Source organism: Anguilla rostrata, chromosome 10 (genome assembly GCF_018555375.3).
Source record: "Anguilla rostrata isolate EN2019 chromosome 10, ASM1855537v3, whole genome shotgun sequence".
NCBI classification, from domain to species: Eukaryota; Metazoa; Chordata; class Actinopteri; order Anguilliformes; family Anguillidae; genus Anguilla; species Anguilla rostrata.
The window spans coordinates 22,244,074-22,262,791 of NC_057942.1; the positions used below are offsets into that span (position 1 = coordinate 22,244,074).

General features: G+C 38.4%; 1 protein-coding gene and 1 long non-coding RNA gene across 4 annotated transcripts in view; both read left to right on the forward strand.

Annotated features, from left to right (window-relative positions):
• The window catches only part of LOC135233773 (uncharacterized), a 392,830-nt gene that overhangs the window by 345,541 nt on the left and 28,571 nt on the right, over positions 1-18,718 (forward strand). The gene's annotated exons all lie outside the window — the stretch shown is intronic.
• The window catches only part of ppil3 (peptidylprolyl isomerase (cyclophilin)-like 3), a 41,038-nt gene that overhangs the window by 3,180 nt on the left and 19,140 nt on the right, over positions 1-18,718 (forward strand). For all 3 annotated transcript variants that reach the window (XM_064297629.1, XM_064297628.1, XM_064297630.1), the window contains exon 4: positions 18,648-18,715. In XM_064297629.1, the coding sequence (XP_064153699.1) occupies positions 18,648-18,715 (68 nt within the window). The remainder of the gene's footprint in view (positions 1-18,647; positions 18,716-18,718) is intronic.

Sequence of the window (18,718 nt, forward strand, 5' to 3'; positions counted from 1 at the left end):
TTTATGTGCTATTTGCACAAGAGGCATTGAAGAAACACAATGAGCAAAGTATTAAATATGTCCGTTCTGTATTTTTGGAGAAATATGCGTTTTAAATTCATCCTATTTTCAACCGGTTTAGAAAGTTGTCATTTTTCTACGTCACGAATACAGTAACCACTCCTATTTCCACGCCCCGTAAAGAAATCTGACAGGACACACCGTCCTGCTGTTCAGACAATGCAAATATTTGACTAATGTTAGGTTCACTTAAATTAGAGTGCCTTTAGATTATTTCTGGTTATATTCATTTAGCTAGCTAGCTAACGTTAGCTAGCTAGGAGGTTTGCTTTCATAAGGCAATGCTATCGATAACGTTAGCTTGCTAGTTTGCTTTTATGAGGACGTTATAGTTCTGCTTTCATCTTAACTTGGCTAGCTAGATAGCAAAAATTATAACTGGATATAAGTCAACGTTCTTACCTTAGCTATCTATCGATACTTGATATACTACTAAGCTAGCTAGCTTGTGAAAATTCAGTCTCCCAAAGAGAGCGCGTATCATGGGGGTAGCTATGGTAACCGGGCACGGTCTGTCAATCATAGCTAACTGACAGTTCTCATTACCACGCCCAGACGGTTCGGGTGAATTTTTATAGTGGGAAATTTAGGCTTAGAAAAATACGTTTTAAAGTACATTGAAATGACTGAAGAATAAAAAAATTATGCACATTTGTTTTGTTGTTGCCTGAAGACAACTGGGAAGTGTCACGTTCAACCACCATGGTACTCCTTTAAATGCAAACACACATAGCCTACATAGTAGCCAGTTTTGGATCTAGACGGCTGCGATTTGGGGGCAGACAGATTTTCAGGGGGCCAACTTTATCACATAATTCGTAATGAATAACACAGTGGACCTGAGTGTAAAAATGCGAAATGATTGTGGATTACAGTTACCCTCATGTGAACTTTTACAGTCTGATCAACTTTTACCACTGTACCAACATTTAACACTGGCACTTTGCTATATATATATATATACACTACTGCTCAAAAGTTTGGGGTCACTTAGTAATGTCCTTATTTTTTAAAGAATAGTACAATTTTTTTCAATTAAAATAACATTAAATTGATCAGAAATACAGTCTAGACATTGTTAATGTGGTAAATGACTATTATAGCTGGAAACGGCTGATTTTTAATGGAAGTATCTACATAGGCGTACAGAGGCCCATTTTCAGCAACCATCACTCCTGTGTTAAAATGGTACATTGTGTTAGCCAATCCAAGTTTATCGTGTTAAAAGGCTAATTGATCATTAGAAAACCCTTGTGCAATTATGTTAGCACAGCTGAAAACTGTTGTGCTGATCAGAGAAGCAATAAAATTGGCTTTCCTTATGCTAGTTGAGTATCTGGAGCATCAGGATTTGTGGGTTTGATTATAGTCTCAAAATGGCCAGAAGAAAGAACTTTCTTCTGAAACTCGTCAGTTTATTCTTGTTCTGAGAAATGAAGGCTATTCCATGCGAGAAATTGCCAAGAAACTGAAGATCTCATACAATGGTGTGTACCACTCCATTCACAGAGCAGCGCAAACTGGCTCTAACCAGAATAGAAAGAGAAGTGGGAGGCCCCGGTGCACAACTGAGCAAGAGGACAAATACATCAGAGTCTCTAGTTTGAGAAACACGCCTCACAGGTCCTCAACTGGCAGCTTCATTAAATGGTACCCGCAAAACACCAGTCTCAACGTTAACAGTGAAGAGGCAACTCCAGGATGCTGGCCTTCTAGGCAGAGTAGCAAAGAAAAAGCCATATCTGAGACTGGCTAATAAAACGAAAAGATTAAGATGGGCAAAAGAACACAGACATTGGACAGAGGAAGATTGGAAAGAAGTGTTCGGGACAGACAAATCGAAGTTTGAGGTGTTTGGATCACACAGAAGAACATATGTGAGATATGTGCAGAACAAATGAAAAGATGCAGGAGGAGTGCTTGACACCATCTGTCAAGCATGGTGGAGGAAATGTGATGGTCTGGGGGTGCTTTGGTTCTGGTAAAGTGGGAGATCTGTACAGGGTAAAAGGGATCTTGAATAAGGAAAGCTATCACTCCATTTTTCAACGCCATGCCATACCCTGTGGACGGTGCTTGATTGGAGCCAATTTCCTCCTACAACAGGACAATGACCCAAAGCACAAACTATGCAAGAACTATTTAGGGAAAAAGCAGTCAGCTGGTATTCTGTCTATAATGGAGTGGCCAGCGCAGTCACCAGATCTCAACCCTATTGTGCTGTTGTGGGAGCAGCTTGACCGTATGGTATGTAAGAAGTGCCCATTAAGCCAATCCAACTTGTGGGAGGTGATTCAGGAAGCATGGGGTGAAATTTCTTCAGATTACCTCAACAAATTGAGAGCTAGAATGCCAAAGGTCTGCAAGGCTGTTATTGCTTCAAATTGAGGATTCTTTGACGAAAGCAAAGTTTGAAGGACAAAATTATTATTTCAAGTAAAAATCATTATTTATAACCTTGTCAATGTCTTTACTATATTTTCTATTCATTTTGCAACTCATTTGATGAACAAAAGTGTGAGTTTTCATGGAAAACATGAAATTTTCTGGGTGACCCCAAACTTTTGAGCAGTTGTGTGTGTGTGTGTGTGTGTGTATATATATATATAGTGAAATCAAAGTCCTGTTGCAAACAGGGCATTTTTATCTAATGGCCATCTACAATGATACGAATCGATTCGAAGAAACATAATGGCTGACACATAGAACGTATTTATTAAACATTTTGCAACACAGTGGCTCAAAGTTTGTTGGTGTGTGTAACTGGTGCCCTCTTCCCATGTCCGCGTGGGTTTCCTCCGGGTATACTCCGATTTCCTCCCACAGTCCAAAAACATGCAGGTAGGCTAATTGGAGACTCTACATTGCCCATAGGCAGGAGTTAAATTGGGGGTGAATGCAGGTGGATGGCGTCCATCCACCTTTGGTAAATAAATAAATAATTTTGACCGGCAGTTTTACAAATAACTATGACAATCCAGCCCATTTTTCGTAAGCCGCGTTTCCACCGCAGGAACTTTACCCCGAAACTAGGAACCTTTTGAGGAACTCAGTGCGTTTCCACCGCAGGAACTAGGGTCTAAATTTAGTTCCGGGGGCTTTATTTTACCCCCCAAAAGGGACCTGCTCGGGGGTAGTACTTTCCGAAAGTACAGGAACCTTTTGGGTGGAGCTTGCAGCGCTGAACATTTCTGATTGGTCGAGTACTCGCAGCATTTTTTTGTGTTTATTTTCACCCGCCATGTTTAAAAATATGCAGGCGCAAACCGATTTATTTTCATAATAACTTCAAATCAAACTTGTATGTTATGCGGCGCAGTAGCCTAGTTTTGGTTATAGCCTGCCAACGTCTCGGAATTATAACGTGTGCTCTTCTGTTCTTTTCTTGCTTTAGTATTCGTTTTATAAAATGCTAAGCATTCGTGCTGGGACAGCATATTACGTAGGCTACCAAAACATTCAAACGGATTAATTCGGTTGCTGAATATTTTCTTCCGGATTTTCTTTGTTAGCCCGTTGTAATTATATAGGCTCCAGTCCATGTGTTCCCTCAAGCCAGTTACTAGCTCAACCAATCAAACATCCGAAGAAAAATATCGTTGATTGTCTTGATTGTTTGGAAGTGGTTTGCGCGGTAGGTAATTTCATTAACATGTAATTTCATCTATGCAACATTTTAAAGAGAGATGAATAAACAGCCCCCACGAAAGCCGGCTATTATTAACGGCAACTTTGATTGCTTGAGTAAAATCAGCAGGTTGCTGGTCAGCAGCTAAACTAGGATTTAATATTTCCCACATACATAACGTTTTATTCAGCGGCGACTGGTGAGCTGAAAATCGGTGGGGCTGGATTAATCATGGCAAGTAGCCTCACACACAGCGTCTTCATACCGTGTTAGGGGGATTAAGTCATAAATTCAATTTCTGTTAAAAATCTGTTTTAATCACCAAGTAGTCTACACTGAACAAACAAGATACACCAGTCATCTACCGTGTTAGCTTTCAGAATAACCAACAAAAACAAAACCTGCACTTCAATTTTGTTTACAGTCTACGCATTGCAGATATTTGCCATGAATACGAGTGCGGAGAAAGAAGTGCATGTATCCGCAAATAATGTTGATTAAAAATGTGCACAATTTCGTACTGTAATGAAAATAAATGTAGGCTATAAGGCTTGGCTATTCGCTAAAACTGCCTGTTTGGGGAGAGCTGGCTATATATGATAGTATTGAGTAGCCTATTTTGTGGATTAATTGTATTGATACTCAAGGAAAATCAGGGGAAGATTCCGCCACTGCTTAGTGATTAAAACTGATTTTTTAAAATCGCATTTATTTAATCTCACAATGCGCAGAAGCTGTGTCCCTTTCCAATTGATTAGTCAGATGCTTGCATGCTTGTTAATCACTGAAAATGAATTAAAACAGTTTGAGATCAATGATTAGTTTAAAGGAAAGTTTTGCGCCTCACCAGTTTAAGAAAGATGGATAAAGAAGGAAGAAAGTGAGGATAAGTGGAGGATGACCGATTATTTTCGTGGGTAAAAAAAATTCTCAGCATTAATGACACTCCATAAACTGGAAATATATTATGTAAAATTAAAGATACAACTATTTTGAGCTGAGACATTCATTGGTTTGTACCTTTTTCACCCACCTCCCACTGGATCTCAGGGTCCACCCACCTCCCAAATCCCAATTTAACCCCTGCCCATAGGTATGAGTGTGTGAGTGAATGGTGTATGTGCCCTGCGATGGATTGGCGGCCTGTGCAAGGTGTATTCCTGCCTCTCGCCCAATGCGCGCTGGCATAGGCTCCAGCACCCCCCGCGACCCTGCTCAGAATAAGCGGGTATAAATAATGGATGGGTGGATACATACATATATATATATATATATTTATATTAGGGCTGTCAAATTAACGCATAAATTTCGATTAATGAATTAATTAACGCGTTAAAAAAGTAACGCAAATTAACGCATATAATATTATTTAATGTTTATGTTAATTCATTGATGTACCGATGTTACTGTAAGTTGCTGCGTGTTGAATAAAAATACCTATATTGCCAAATAACCCAACCTTCGCATTTTGTCACACTGTCAGCCATTATGGGGTTCAGCTGGAGCGGTTGGTGTGGTTCAGCACTAATTTCTAAACGACAAGAGAGCACTCGGGGTGCCACTGACACCACCGGAGTGAATTTACGAATGCACCCTCACCATGCGTCGCACAATTCCAACCGGTGGTGCGTTAGTTGCGCATGTAAATAGTATGTTAAATAGTTAAACAAGCACGAAACTGCAGACCCATGGCACACCTGTACAAAGTGTCATTGAGTAAAACTTGACTTAACATTATAGCTAGCTAGGTAGGTTAACTAAAGTAGGCGAAACGCTAACGTGTTAGGGTTAGCTAAAGTAACGTTAGGCGATAAAGCTGTGCTTAAAAAATCTTGTGCCGTTTGAAGTAGTGATTTTGCGAGATGCGCCTGCGTCCTACTAAATGAAGCATCACCTGCGCATGCGTCCCACCAAACGTCCCTCTCAGGTCATCCGTGAGTGAGTGAGCGACCACAATTTGCCATGCATAGCAAAATGGCTAATGGCCACATTCATGCTTAAGTGATACGCTTATGTTAAATGTTATAATATTTTATTTTTTCTGTTTGTAATCAAACAATTCACACGTGGTCAAAGCGCAGACTCAGAGCTTTTATTAAAGGGTATTCTTACACATTATGGTTTCACCATGTAGTAGGGCTGCCACTAACGACTATTTTTCTGTTGATTAATCTATCGACTATTTTACCGATTAGTCGATTAACACCAGGAGCGCCGGACCATTTCCTGGCATTGAAATAACTTTTTGCGTGGCCTGGGTCATATGACACATTAGCCTTCAAACGGGAAATGTTCGCATTGTTCGCTAGATGGCGCTTATTAGACACGAGCTGACAAAGGTTACCAGCCCATTGTCCTAATGAAATATTTGCGAGGTTTTAGACTGTCAGAGTATGCTATGTTTTAGTTATGGCTCGGCATTCTAGTCAACACATTGTTGCAATATAAATGTATTTAGAATAAACAGTATGTCTGTATGAAGAGAATGAGTCATGAAAAGCTAACAATAAACAGATAGTAGGGAGGTCAAACCTGTTTTGGCAATCTTTCAAAAAACTAATTTGACAGTTTATTCTTCATGCATAATGTCATAAATGCTAATAATCAAATAGGCTAACAACATATAAATCGCCAATTTGCCAGAATATAACTGTAATATGATTTTTAAAATTAGCCGCTTCCCTCCGCATGTGATCACTGTCGTTGGAGGGAAACGCATCATCACCCGTGCAAATTTTAGGGTCGGGTTTTCTGTTTTATAAAAATACATGTAAAAAATATTGTTGTTCAAACAAGTTTTTTCCGGTGACCAGAAAACATGTAGGCTACACTGGCAAGCAGGTCATAGCTAGCTGTGACTATTTAACTGGGGAATCGAAATCCAAAGACGGCACATGTCTCTTGTTCATCGTAATTACAAAAAACACCCATTCGTAACACTGAATAATACCGCACTGTACATAAGACCTTAGCAAATATATACATGCAAGAATCCTGTTGTTCAAACGAGCTTTCGGGCGTGCTTCTATAGCTTCTTGAGCAATATGCAAATGATATCGTAACGATATGGGTGCGTCTAATCCAATCAGCAGTGCCAATAACAACAGCATCTCAGTTGCAGGCTGATGTTCATAATAAAGATAGCGGCAAAGTAAAAAGACGAGACACGTGTCTTCAGTAATTTGCTTTATTATATCAAAACGCACTAGCATACAGCACATTGTTAGGAAGTTAAATGGTAAATGGACTGCATTTACATAGCGCTTTTATCCAAAGCGCTTTACAATTGATGCCTCTCATTCGCCAGAGCAGTTGGGGGTTAGGTGTCTTGCTCAAGGACACTTCGACACGCCCAGGGCGGGGTTTGAACCGGCAACCCTCCGACTGCCAGACAATCGGTCTTACCTCCTGAGCTATGTCGCCCCCGAGTTGAAACGATTTTGAAAATATAACGTTAGTTAAATATATAGCTAGCAAGCTGAATTATTTCGAATCACCCCTCAAATCAATAAATAAAAAAATCTGTATAAAACATTAGCAATAGAGCTGCTGGTAATGCGGTAACGCCGTCAGCATTCAAGACAGAGCTTGGGTTGGATTTTTGTACACTTGCCACAGACAAATCGTTTACACTTGTCACAGATGTCACAAGTTTTGTTCCCTCCACATCTGGATACCTGGCAGCGTTTTCTTTTTAGTGACCTCTCTCGCTGCGATGTGTTGGGGGTTTCTGGACTGCAGAGTGGCGCTAGGAAGGTACGCCGCGGAGCTGCCTTTGCGGTTATGTGATTTGCACGCAACTCCTTGGCCAACTCAAGAATAAATCTTCTTCGACTAATTGTTTTGTCCATGCATTGCGTGTACAAAACATGGGCGTTGATTGCAGCCAGATCCAAAATGTTGTAAAAAACGGCAACTGGCCAACGACGACTGCCCCCTTGACCGAATACAGCCTGGTCCAAAACATCCACTCCCATTTTTGTTGCGTTGTAATGGGCGATTGTTTCTGGCAGTTTTTTGGCATCATTGTCGATCGATACGGTTTTGTGCATAGTGCTTAAAGGAGTACCATGGTGGTTGAACGTGACACTTCCCAGTTGTCTTCAGGCAACAACAAAACAAATGTGCATAATTTTTTTATTCTTCAGTCATTTCAATGTACTTTAAAACGTATTTTTCTAAGCCTAAATTTCCCACTATAAAAATTCACCCGAACCGTCTGGGCGTGGTAATGAGAACTGTCAGTTAGCTATGATTGACAGACCGTGCCCGGTTACCATAGCTACCCCCATGATACGCGCTCTCTTTGGGAGACTGAATTTTCACAAGCTAGCTAGCTTAGTAGTATATCAAGTATCGATAGATAGCTAAGGTAAGGACGTTGACTTATATCCAGTTATAATTTTTGCTATCTAGCTAGCCAAGTTAAGATAAAAGCACAACTATAACGTCCTCATAAAAGCGAACTAGCAAGCTAACGTTATCGATAACATTGCCTTATGAAAGCAAACCTCCTAGCTAGCTAACGTTAGCTAGCTAGCTAAATGAATATAACCAGAATATAACCAGAAAGTGAACCTAACGTTAGTCAAATATTTGCATTGTCTGAACAGCAGGACAGTGTGTCCTGTCAGATTGCTTTACGGGGCGTGGAAATAGGAGTGGTTACTGTATTCGTGACGTAGTAAAATGACAACTTTCTCAACCGGTTGAAAATGGGACGATGAATTTAAAACGCATATTTCTCCAAAAATACAGAACGGACATATTTAATACTTTGCTCATTGTGTTTCTTCAATGCCTCTTGTGCAAATAGCACATAAAATAGAGAAAGTGTGAAAATCACCATGGTACTCCTTTAAGATGCACACATTTTTCTTGGGCTTGCACTGATAAACCGTGAGTGTAGCGTGCCCAGCTCTCCAGATCGTGGTGGATTTTGTGCCTTCGCAGAAGGGGGCACTTCTCTCCTCTTTTTGTTTATGGTACCCACCAATGTAGTTTTTTTTGCATGTAGATTGTTCGCCAGGGCAATCGATGTGAAGAAATTGTCCGAGGTTATATTTCTTCCTTTTCCGATGAAGGGTTCCACAAGGCACATGACCACATTGTGAGCTAATCGTTCACCGACAGGCCTCGCCTCATCTTTCCCAGCATGTACTTCGTTTCAACGTCGCCTGCTATCCAGAACTTTATCCCAAATTTATCTGGTTTAGTAGCAATGTACTGCGTGAAGCGGCACCGTGTTTTAGTTGGGAACAACTGCTCATCAACAGTTATGTTTTCTCCAGGTGTGTAACACGCAGTACTTTTGCTTACAAATTTGCTCCATATTTCGGAAATAATGGCAAATTTGTCTTTCTCAAGACGTGTTGCCCTTGTGTCCTTGTCATCAAATCTGAGATAGCGCATGATGTGCCGAAACCTTTGCCGCAACATAGTTTCATTGAAAAATGGATTTCCCAAGTCTGAAGACCAAAAGTCTTCTAAATTCATACTTTTACCGCCAGTGATGCCTCGTAAATACAACAGTCCCACGAAAGCCATCTCTGTGGGCTTCTGCCACAGTATACTTGACAATCTGCTCCCACATCGGAATGTCAAGCAGACATAGCAGACTGCTCAGCGGACTTCCAATGTTCTCCTTGGCGCACCGTGTGGGCCCAGCCTTTTCCCGTAAGACATTGCAGGATGGTGCACTGCCCAGAGCATTACCAGCAGTCTGTTCGACCCAAACTGTCCCATCGTTTGCCCTTTCGTTTCTCTCTGAGACAAACTCAGTCGCAGTCGCAGTCTCAGTCTCAACTTCAGAATCAGATTCAGAAGCTGAATCAAATTCAATATCGAGCTCCAACTCCTCATCGCCCGAATCCATTTCACTGGCATTCTGAATCAGGTCCAAAGCTTGCTTGGCAGAGTATCTCTGTGGTCGTATGTTCATCTTGGCAAGCGATACCAAACCGAACTGGTCGCCCAAAATAATAATGCTTCTCTTTTATATCCATATTTTCGTAGCCAATAATAATTTGAATAGAAATTATTATAACAGCCCCGCCCATGCCATTATAGTTTCAGGTGTGAGGGGCGTGGTGTGGTTCGTGAAAAGCCAATTCCTTGATAGGATGTAACATCCATAACATTATGTTTGTTACATTATTACAATCTTTTCGATTAAAACTTTGATAATTATGTAGATGCCTAAATGTGAAAGCTTAGTAATAGTAATTATGTGGACAATTAGTTTCATAAACTCCATAAACTCTATCAATGGTTGCGTGGACATGGTAAAGCACACAGACACCTATATTCCCACGAAACGCATCCCGATAATTTATGCATGTGCTGTTGCATCTACGCAGACAGCATGAGCAGTCTTCTAACACAGTTCCTAACGTGCAAGGCTCTAATATGAAATATGAAACAAGGTCCGGACCTATTATGACTAGAAATAAAACAAGTGAAAATGTGACATTTGTATCTTTGTTTTGGGCATTTATTGTTTTACTACTCAGTAGACCTAAAAGGCCTACTCATGATAATAGCTTCTAAAAAAACTACCAGCTATTCACGCACGAAGAGCTGCTGGTCGCCTCTATGCCGCAGAGTTTGTAAGCTTAGCTGCCTTTGGTATCATGTGATTTGACATTGCAAGTTTGGTCGATAGCACATTGCTCAAGATGCCGTCTCATCTTTATACGTGCATGCATGAATATGTGCTTTCGTTTCTAAGTAAGTGAAAAATTACGGTCAGCATAACCATGCTGTGTTAAGCTTCGCTAAAGCATCTGAAGTTTTCTGTGTTCTCGGGTGGGGGAGGGGTGAGCGTTGAATGTCCCATACAGTTCAGTGGTCTTACCCTTACCCTTAGATTGACATGTGAATGTCCCACTTGAGAATGGTTCACTTATGCCACGTGTGAATGGTTGAGAGTTGATATCTCTCCAGGGAGAGATAAAATGTTCTATTTGTCCGGCACATAATATTGTTATGTTATGTTACTCGCTTCAAAAATAATAAAAGTAATTTGCTTAGCCGTAATTCGTTACTCTACAAAGTATGCCTTGTATTACTTTTAGTTACGCAGCAATCTCTCACTCTTGCTTATACTTTTTTCTACATTTTTATTTTTTTTTTCTATTTAGTTTACTGTTCAAAAATAATACATGTACGCTAAGCGTACTTCACGCGCTTTCACGCTAAGCGTGAATGAGCGTCGAACCCCTAGAACTCGTAAAACAAAACGTAAAACTGTTTTAGGCATAAATTAACCATAGGCCTTATTTTCGGAAGAAAACTAAATCCCTATTGGAAAAATACATTGGCAATCTGCTGAGGGAACCCATGGCGGAAGAAACGTCCGGGTTGGCCTACAAAAAGACGTATTCACTGTAACACTCTATGAATAAACAAATTAACAGCCGAAACAAATAGTGCTTCAAATATATTTTTATCTTGTTATATTATAGTCGATTCTTTAGCTTAGATTTAGTTTTTGCAATATCCTACGCAGCATTGTTGTTGTACGTTAACGTGTCGCATGCAGCCATTGTGCACGAGCATGATAATGCATAAAATTGAAAAAAACAAATTAGTTTTTTGCATTTGAAGACGGATCAATTTTATTTTAACCCTTATTTAGATATTTCCAGTTGCATAATAACTGTAAAAATAAAATGTAGGGCTATGATTTCAGAACATAAGAGAAAGGCATAGGCATAAACAAATGATCACAAAACGAACGCAATAGCCTATAAAAATATTTTTGAAGATCACAAAAAAACTTTATATAATTTATTCTTCAAAATAAACATAAACAAATATTTCTAATAACAAAATAAATAAAACATTCGTACAAATAAAAATGCAACAGCGTGTCCACCGCGATGAAAAGTGAATTCTTGCGCCTCCTGGTGTGGTGAAGGAAAACTGACTCCTTAGTCTGAAGACGGCCGGAATTTAACAATACTGTTATAACACACACGGAGGTGAAATAAGGTGTTTTTAACCATTTTGCCAATCCTTGCCCATTTAGGGGGTACCCTATTTAAAGCTTTATAACTCCAGACGTGAACACCACAGAGACTTGAAAAATGGCTTAAATGAAGCAAGACATTTGTACAATTTACAATACTAACACAGATTAGTTTATATTCATAATTTTGGAAGAAATAAAGTGCCACAAATGCAATTGTTTTGACAAAAAATCCAAAATAAATTTGCACTTTTTAAGTTTGCAATGAAATACTGCGAGATTGAATATATGCAGGAGGTTAAACTATACATGTGCTAGGTCAAAAACTTCTTGACCACAAGTTCATAAAATCTAAGGGTGGATATGTAGAACTACTATAGATGTATGAAGCAAAAACTAAGCAGTGTACCCAGCATCTCCAAATCTATCCAGAATGTCTAAATTATGCATTGCTGTAAATCATAACATATCCATGTATTTCACTACAAATCAACTGTTTTGACTCAAGAAAATCACTGTTGCATAATTTTCAAATGGGAATTACAAGCTTTCAGTCAGTACAGTGGTCTAAAATAGCTAGGTGTCCAGAAACATATCCAAAATCTCTCCAAAATTGAATAAAATGTTTTTTGTCCATTATAAAGCATATCAATGAGCCCCTTATGAGGGTTTAAGATGAAACATTGCTATCAGATTAAAAAAATAATGCAAAAACATTGTCACACAATGCGGTACAGTACCTAAATGTGTAATAATTAACTTGTGTGTATTTCTATACTCTGTACTCTCGTATGTTTTCTTGTATGGGGATGGAACGATATGAAAACCATTTTCAACCGTCCACCACGTTTTGGCAATGTTCCAATACTCTCCTCATCACTGTTGTATGCCTCACAAAAACTATTACACTTCCGTCTAACGCTTACATTACAGTGTGAAATATTTACATTGTATAACACCACTAACCTATTTAAAAATACTCAATTTCAAAAAGAACGTATATAACCGAAATATTTTGAACGATAATACTTACATAGCAATGGTGAAATCTCCTCTATGTTCAGTAGATAGAGACAGAGAGACAGTATCAATTATATTGTTCTATTCGCTTCTGTTTTGCTCCAGAAAACGATGTCAGCTAGGTCTATCAGCAAACATATGGCTTAGCTATGTTCAGAAGTCCTCAATAATAATAGTATTTTCCAAGAAATTACGAAATATCCTTGAACACGTTTCGTTAGGTGCATCGTATTTGTCTGCTAACAGAGTGTGATTGCGTAAGTGAATGCTATGCTAAGAATATTTTCTGTTACGCTGACCTATAAAACGCTATTCCGAAAGCAGAATTAGACATGTTATACATCGTTAGAAAGCTTATACTCTCGCCTACCGAATAAATGAATTGTAAATCTAGTCAGACTACTAAAAAGGGCGACGACGCCGTAAACAACAGGTGTGGTGTTACGCACAGCTATTTTGGAAGATACCCAGGCGTCACAGATGCGCCTATATTTCCCAAACGGATTGTCCAAGACAATATATGACCACGCAGTCTCAAAAGGGACATCTCTACACGTAAAACCAACAGTAAGGTTTTATATTTATTCAATATTTAGTCCCAGATATTGACTGTAGAATGACATGGTATCATTTTTAAAAACTTTTTCTCGTTTATTTCGTTATTCAGTGAGCAGCGTTTTCACTGCTGTATAGGCATATCTTAGGGCTATTGTCGGGTTTATCTTGTTGCTATGACGGAATACGATTTTTTAGTGGTGAAAGAATATTTTTATGAATGCCAAGATAGACAATATTGTCCATTATGTCAAGGGTGGGGGGTGTTTTTTAGATGAGACTGCAGGGAGGGGGTGTGTGTTAAATGAACGACGGGAGCGACAATGGTGGGGCTGCGAAACTCCGTTTTCGGCATAGTTGTCATGTATCGTCTACTAATGAAACTGAAACAACGCGTTTCTGTTTTCATCTCACACTTTGGTTGCAGTAGCACCGAATGTTTGAGTTTAGTAATTTAGGCACGCGGGCGTGCCCACCACTAGGGGCTGTGCGCTAAGAGGTTAACATTTTCCAAACGTGACTTTGACATTCCCACAACGCTGGTACGTAAAGAATAAATATTTAGGAAAGGTCAGTGAATGCGGATGATGTAGCTTGCTAGTAACTAAATGAAAAAAAATCCCAATCTTCAAAATATCTCAGTTTGGGTCAAACTGACCCGTTACAGCGCTTCTGGTGTTAATCTGAATGATTAATTTTCCTCCAAAAAAATCAGATTGGCCATTTCATTTAAGTAAATTTTATTTTGACAACAACAAACTGTATATGCCAGTGTATAATGCAGCACAAAACAAAATGTAAACAAAGGTTTACACATTTAACTGTAGGTTTAAACTGGCAACTCCAGCATGATAAAAATAAATAAAAAAAGAGGGCTTATTATTTAAGTCAGTAGTGCAACTACAAAATAAATCCAAGTTTATATTAAACCTCGTATCAAAGTAAAAACATTAGGTATGCATGTTAAACAAAGTGCAACATGTTTAGAGTGTAAGAGACAATGTTGTCCAGCTCAAAGTCCAACTCAAATATTGGAATCAAATGTCTGTTAGACATGTGTGTTGTAAGAATGTCAACATGTCTACATGTTCTGGACGTAGGCTAGCTCTTTTCTTGGAAACTTATCACTATTAACTAACGCTTACATTACAGTGTGAAATATCCACATTATATAATACCACTAACCTATTTAAAGGCACTCAATTTAAAAAATAACGTATATAACCGAAATATCTTGAGCAGTAATACTTACATAGCAATGATGAAATGTTATCTGTGTTCAGTAGATAGAGAAACAGTTCAATCCGCTTCTATTTTGCTCCAGAAAACAGATAGGTCTTTCAGCAAACATATGGCTTAGCTATGCCCAGAAGTCCTCAATAAAAAGAGTATTTTCCAAGAAATTACAAAAAATCGTTGACAACGTTTCGTTAGGTGCAGCGTATTTCACTGCTACCACAGAGTGAACTCTTAAGTGAATGCGATGATAAGAAAATTTTCAGTTACACTGTCCTATAAAACACTATTCCAAAAGCAAGATTAGACATGTTATACATCGTTAGAAAGCTTATACTTTCACCTACTGAATAAGTGAATTGTCAATTAAGCCAGACTCTACTAAAAAGCCGTAAACACCACGTGTGGTATTATGCACAGCTATTTTGGAAGGTACCCAGGCATAAGAAATGCACGTGTATTTCACAAACGGATTGTCCATGACAATATATGACCACTGAGTCTTAAAGGGACATCTCTATGCGTAAAACCAATGGTAAGGTTGGATATTTATTCATTTAGTCCCAGATATTGACTGTAGAATGACATGGTAGATATTTAAAACTTTGTCTCGTTTATTTCGTTATTCAGTGAGCAGCGTTTTCACTGCAGTATTGGCATATCTTAGGGCTAATATCGGGTTTATCTTGTTGCTATGACGGAATACGATTTTTGAGTGGTGAAAAAATATTTTTATGAATGCCCAGATAGCCAATGATTTTTTAAAAACTGTAGCGTTGACTGGAGCCGACCAATGACTGGAGCCAAAAAGCGACTGACGTCATGCACGCAGCAATTACTTAGTGATATTGAAGAAAAACATTTGTTATAATGTATTGAAGCGTTTCAGAAATCAAAAAAGTAAATTCATAAAAATAAAAAAAAGATGCGGCGGTTTAAAATATTGATGTCGCTGCATTTTCAGCGTCGACCTCATCGATTACGTCGACTAATCGCGGCAGCCCTACCATGTAGTAATTACAGCATTTTTTATACGTAGTCCCCCATTTAGTGTTTTAGACAAATTAACATAATGTCAAATAAAAGAGTCTTGTTTTGTATTTGTTTGCATATCCTTTGCATGCCATGACTCCCTGATGTCTGTGACCTATCAACAGCATCAGAGTCTGGATATCTTATTGTCAGGTTGTCCTACAAGCGATACAAAAACTCTTTGCATTTGAATGGATCTCTATGGGAATTGGGGGGTGGGACTAGATTCAGCTGTAAATTATGCTGATACAGTATGGAACACATTTGTTGGCTAAATGGCTTTAAGTCATCAAGGGTCCAAGGTATCAAATGAGCCTCAAACCACCGTGCTGCTGCCAGATATGCAGTAGATACTACAAGCATCGTTTCTCCTGAATATTTTTTTCATTGAGTTCAACAGGAAAATTTATCAGGAGAAACAATGCTTACATATATATATATATATATATATATACACACATACTACCGGTCAAAAGTTTTAGAACACCTCCATTTTTCAGTTTTATTGAAATTTAAGCAGTTCAAGTCCAGTGAATGACCTGAAATGGTACAAAGGTAAGTGGTAAACTGCCCGAGGTTTAAAAAAAAATAGTTTAGGTTACCAAAAACTGAAAAATAATGTAGATATCAGAGTAATTGTCATAATTTCTTGGAAAATACTATTATTATTGAGGACTTCTGGGCATACCTAAGCAATATGTTTGCTGATAGACCTATCTGACATCGTTTTCTGGAGCAAAACAGAAGCGGACTGTATTACTGATTTACTGTTTCTGTCTCTATCTACTGAACACATAAAATTTCATCATTGCTATGCAAGTATTACTGCTCAAAATATTTCGGTTATATACGTTATTTTTGAAATTGAGTGTCTTTGAATAGGTTAGTGGTATTATATAATGTGGATATTTCACACTAATGTAAGCGTTAGGAGTGTAATAGTTTCTGTGATGCATGCAGCAGTGATGACAAGAGTTTCGGAGCATTGCCAAAACCTGGTGGACGGTTGAAAATTGTTTTCATATCATCCCATCCCTGTCCGTCATCATGCTGAGAAATACCTAAACCATTTTCATTATTAGTATTTGAGTTTCTCTGCAAATGCGCAAAAACACGCTGGTATAATAAAACAATGACTGTAAATATAGCCTGTATATATAGTCCGTTCGTTCCGTTGTTACCATAATATAACAAACTTTCTTGTGTCTACAGCTGCAGTTTTATTATTTGAAATAGGCTATGTATTATTATTCTGTCTGTCTCTGAGGCGCTCTGAAATGTGCATTCTCTGCTAAGCTGAACAGTGGATTGGAATGTGTCTGACGTAGTGTTGCACGGTATACCGAAACTTCAGCACTTTTTCAGTACTTAAAAAAAAAAGAAACGGTTTGGTATTAGAATTTTCTATTTTAAAGTGAAATACCCGTTTAAAGGTAATTTACTTTACAATTGTTTAATTTTTGAAATATATTTAATATAGTTTTCTATGGTTTAGTGTTGTAACACTACAGTCCTATGCTTATTGATATGTTGAACAGGCTTCAACTTAAAGGTTGTTAATAAACCAGGTCTTTAATAAACCGTGAATTCGAAAATGAGGTCATCCCTTGTGGACATTACGTTTCTGATCCATTAAGGTAATTTCAGTATCGTTAGGTACAGAGTATTGAATCAGTATCGTTTCAGTATCAATTATCGTGATACTAAACCTGGTATTGGTATCAAAGTCAAAATTTTGGTATCGTGACACTAGTTTGACACCTTTTTTAGTTGCGGCATGGAACCGCTGCAGCTGTACATACACACCGGGCCATCTAACTGTTACGACATGCCATCTAAGTGTTACAACATAGTAAAGGCCTTTATGGGAAGCGGCCAGGACACATCCCTGGCGAAGCAACTATGTCATCCGCCAGCGTCTCTTAGCACAAAATTGGCCATAAGTCATCAATATTTTATACAATCATCATGATATTCAGTAGATATGTTTGGGTGAAGGTATATGATCATGAGGACAAAGCCATTTTAAAATTGCTCCATAGGGGGCGCGATAGTGCCAATGCTTGGACCCCTCCCAACGCCGCTTGCGGCTTTAATTATTATTATTATTATTATTATTATTATTATTATTCAACAAAATACAATGGGCAGCTAAAACTAAATCGTAGAGCTATGAAATTTGGCAGGCATGCTCCTATGCCCTCCTACTACTCAGGTTATGGCAATAACACATTCGCCTGATAGTGGCTCTGTAATACAAACTGTAATACAAATGACAAATCTGGTTGAAATTTGGTATCCTCCATCTCTCTAAGTTCCCAACAGGGGTCAAAAGCTCAAAAGATTTCTTTAAAAACATGGCTGCCATCAACCAATACGATATCAACGGCCCTATAACAAGCTTAGCAATGACCAATCATCATGAAATTTGGTGAATATGTTGATGTCTTTACTTTACTTTACTACCATGGGAAAATTTTGACATCAGTTGGTCGGGAGGCGTGCTATAGCTAAAATTTAGATAGATTTTTCACTGTTTTGAATTTTTTACAAAACCTACTTTTGAAAACTAGTCCTGAGACATTAGACTGCGTTGTCACAAAATTAGGCTTGAGAGAATCTGTGGAGTCTGTATTTTTCAAAAATGTTGGAAGTTTCAAAACAGTATGGCCGTCACATACAAATCAATTATTGTGAGCATGGCCATTTTTACTAAAACAACTGTAACTTGTGAATTCTTTGCCTGATCATCACACATAGATTTTTTATGGTTGCTTCTGATGCAGTAAGGTCATTTTGTTGGCCTTTTGCCCTGAGGTGGTGCTGTGAGAAGAAAACGTATAAAATGCCTCTACCTCCAACAGCTAATTTAGGGACAACACTGTTCTTGTCCCAAAACCCATAATGGATGAATGTTTGTACCATTCATCCATTATGGTTTCTTACAGCTTTAAAATTCATAAATACGGCATTCTGCTTGGACCCGGTTGTCATTATTATTATTATTATTTTGATGAAACGGTGAGGTTCTTATTCAATCTTGTAACCTTTAAAGTACAGAATAATATTTTTTAGTAGAGTTTATTATTTGTATGTTCTTATGATAGGCTTCTTGCTATTAACAAAATGTACTTCTACTCTTAGGTACAGGGAAAGGAGGGACAAGTATCTGGGGCCGAAAATTTGAGGATGAATTCAATGAACATCTTAAGGCA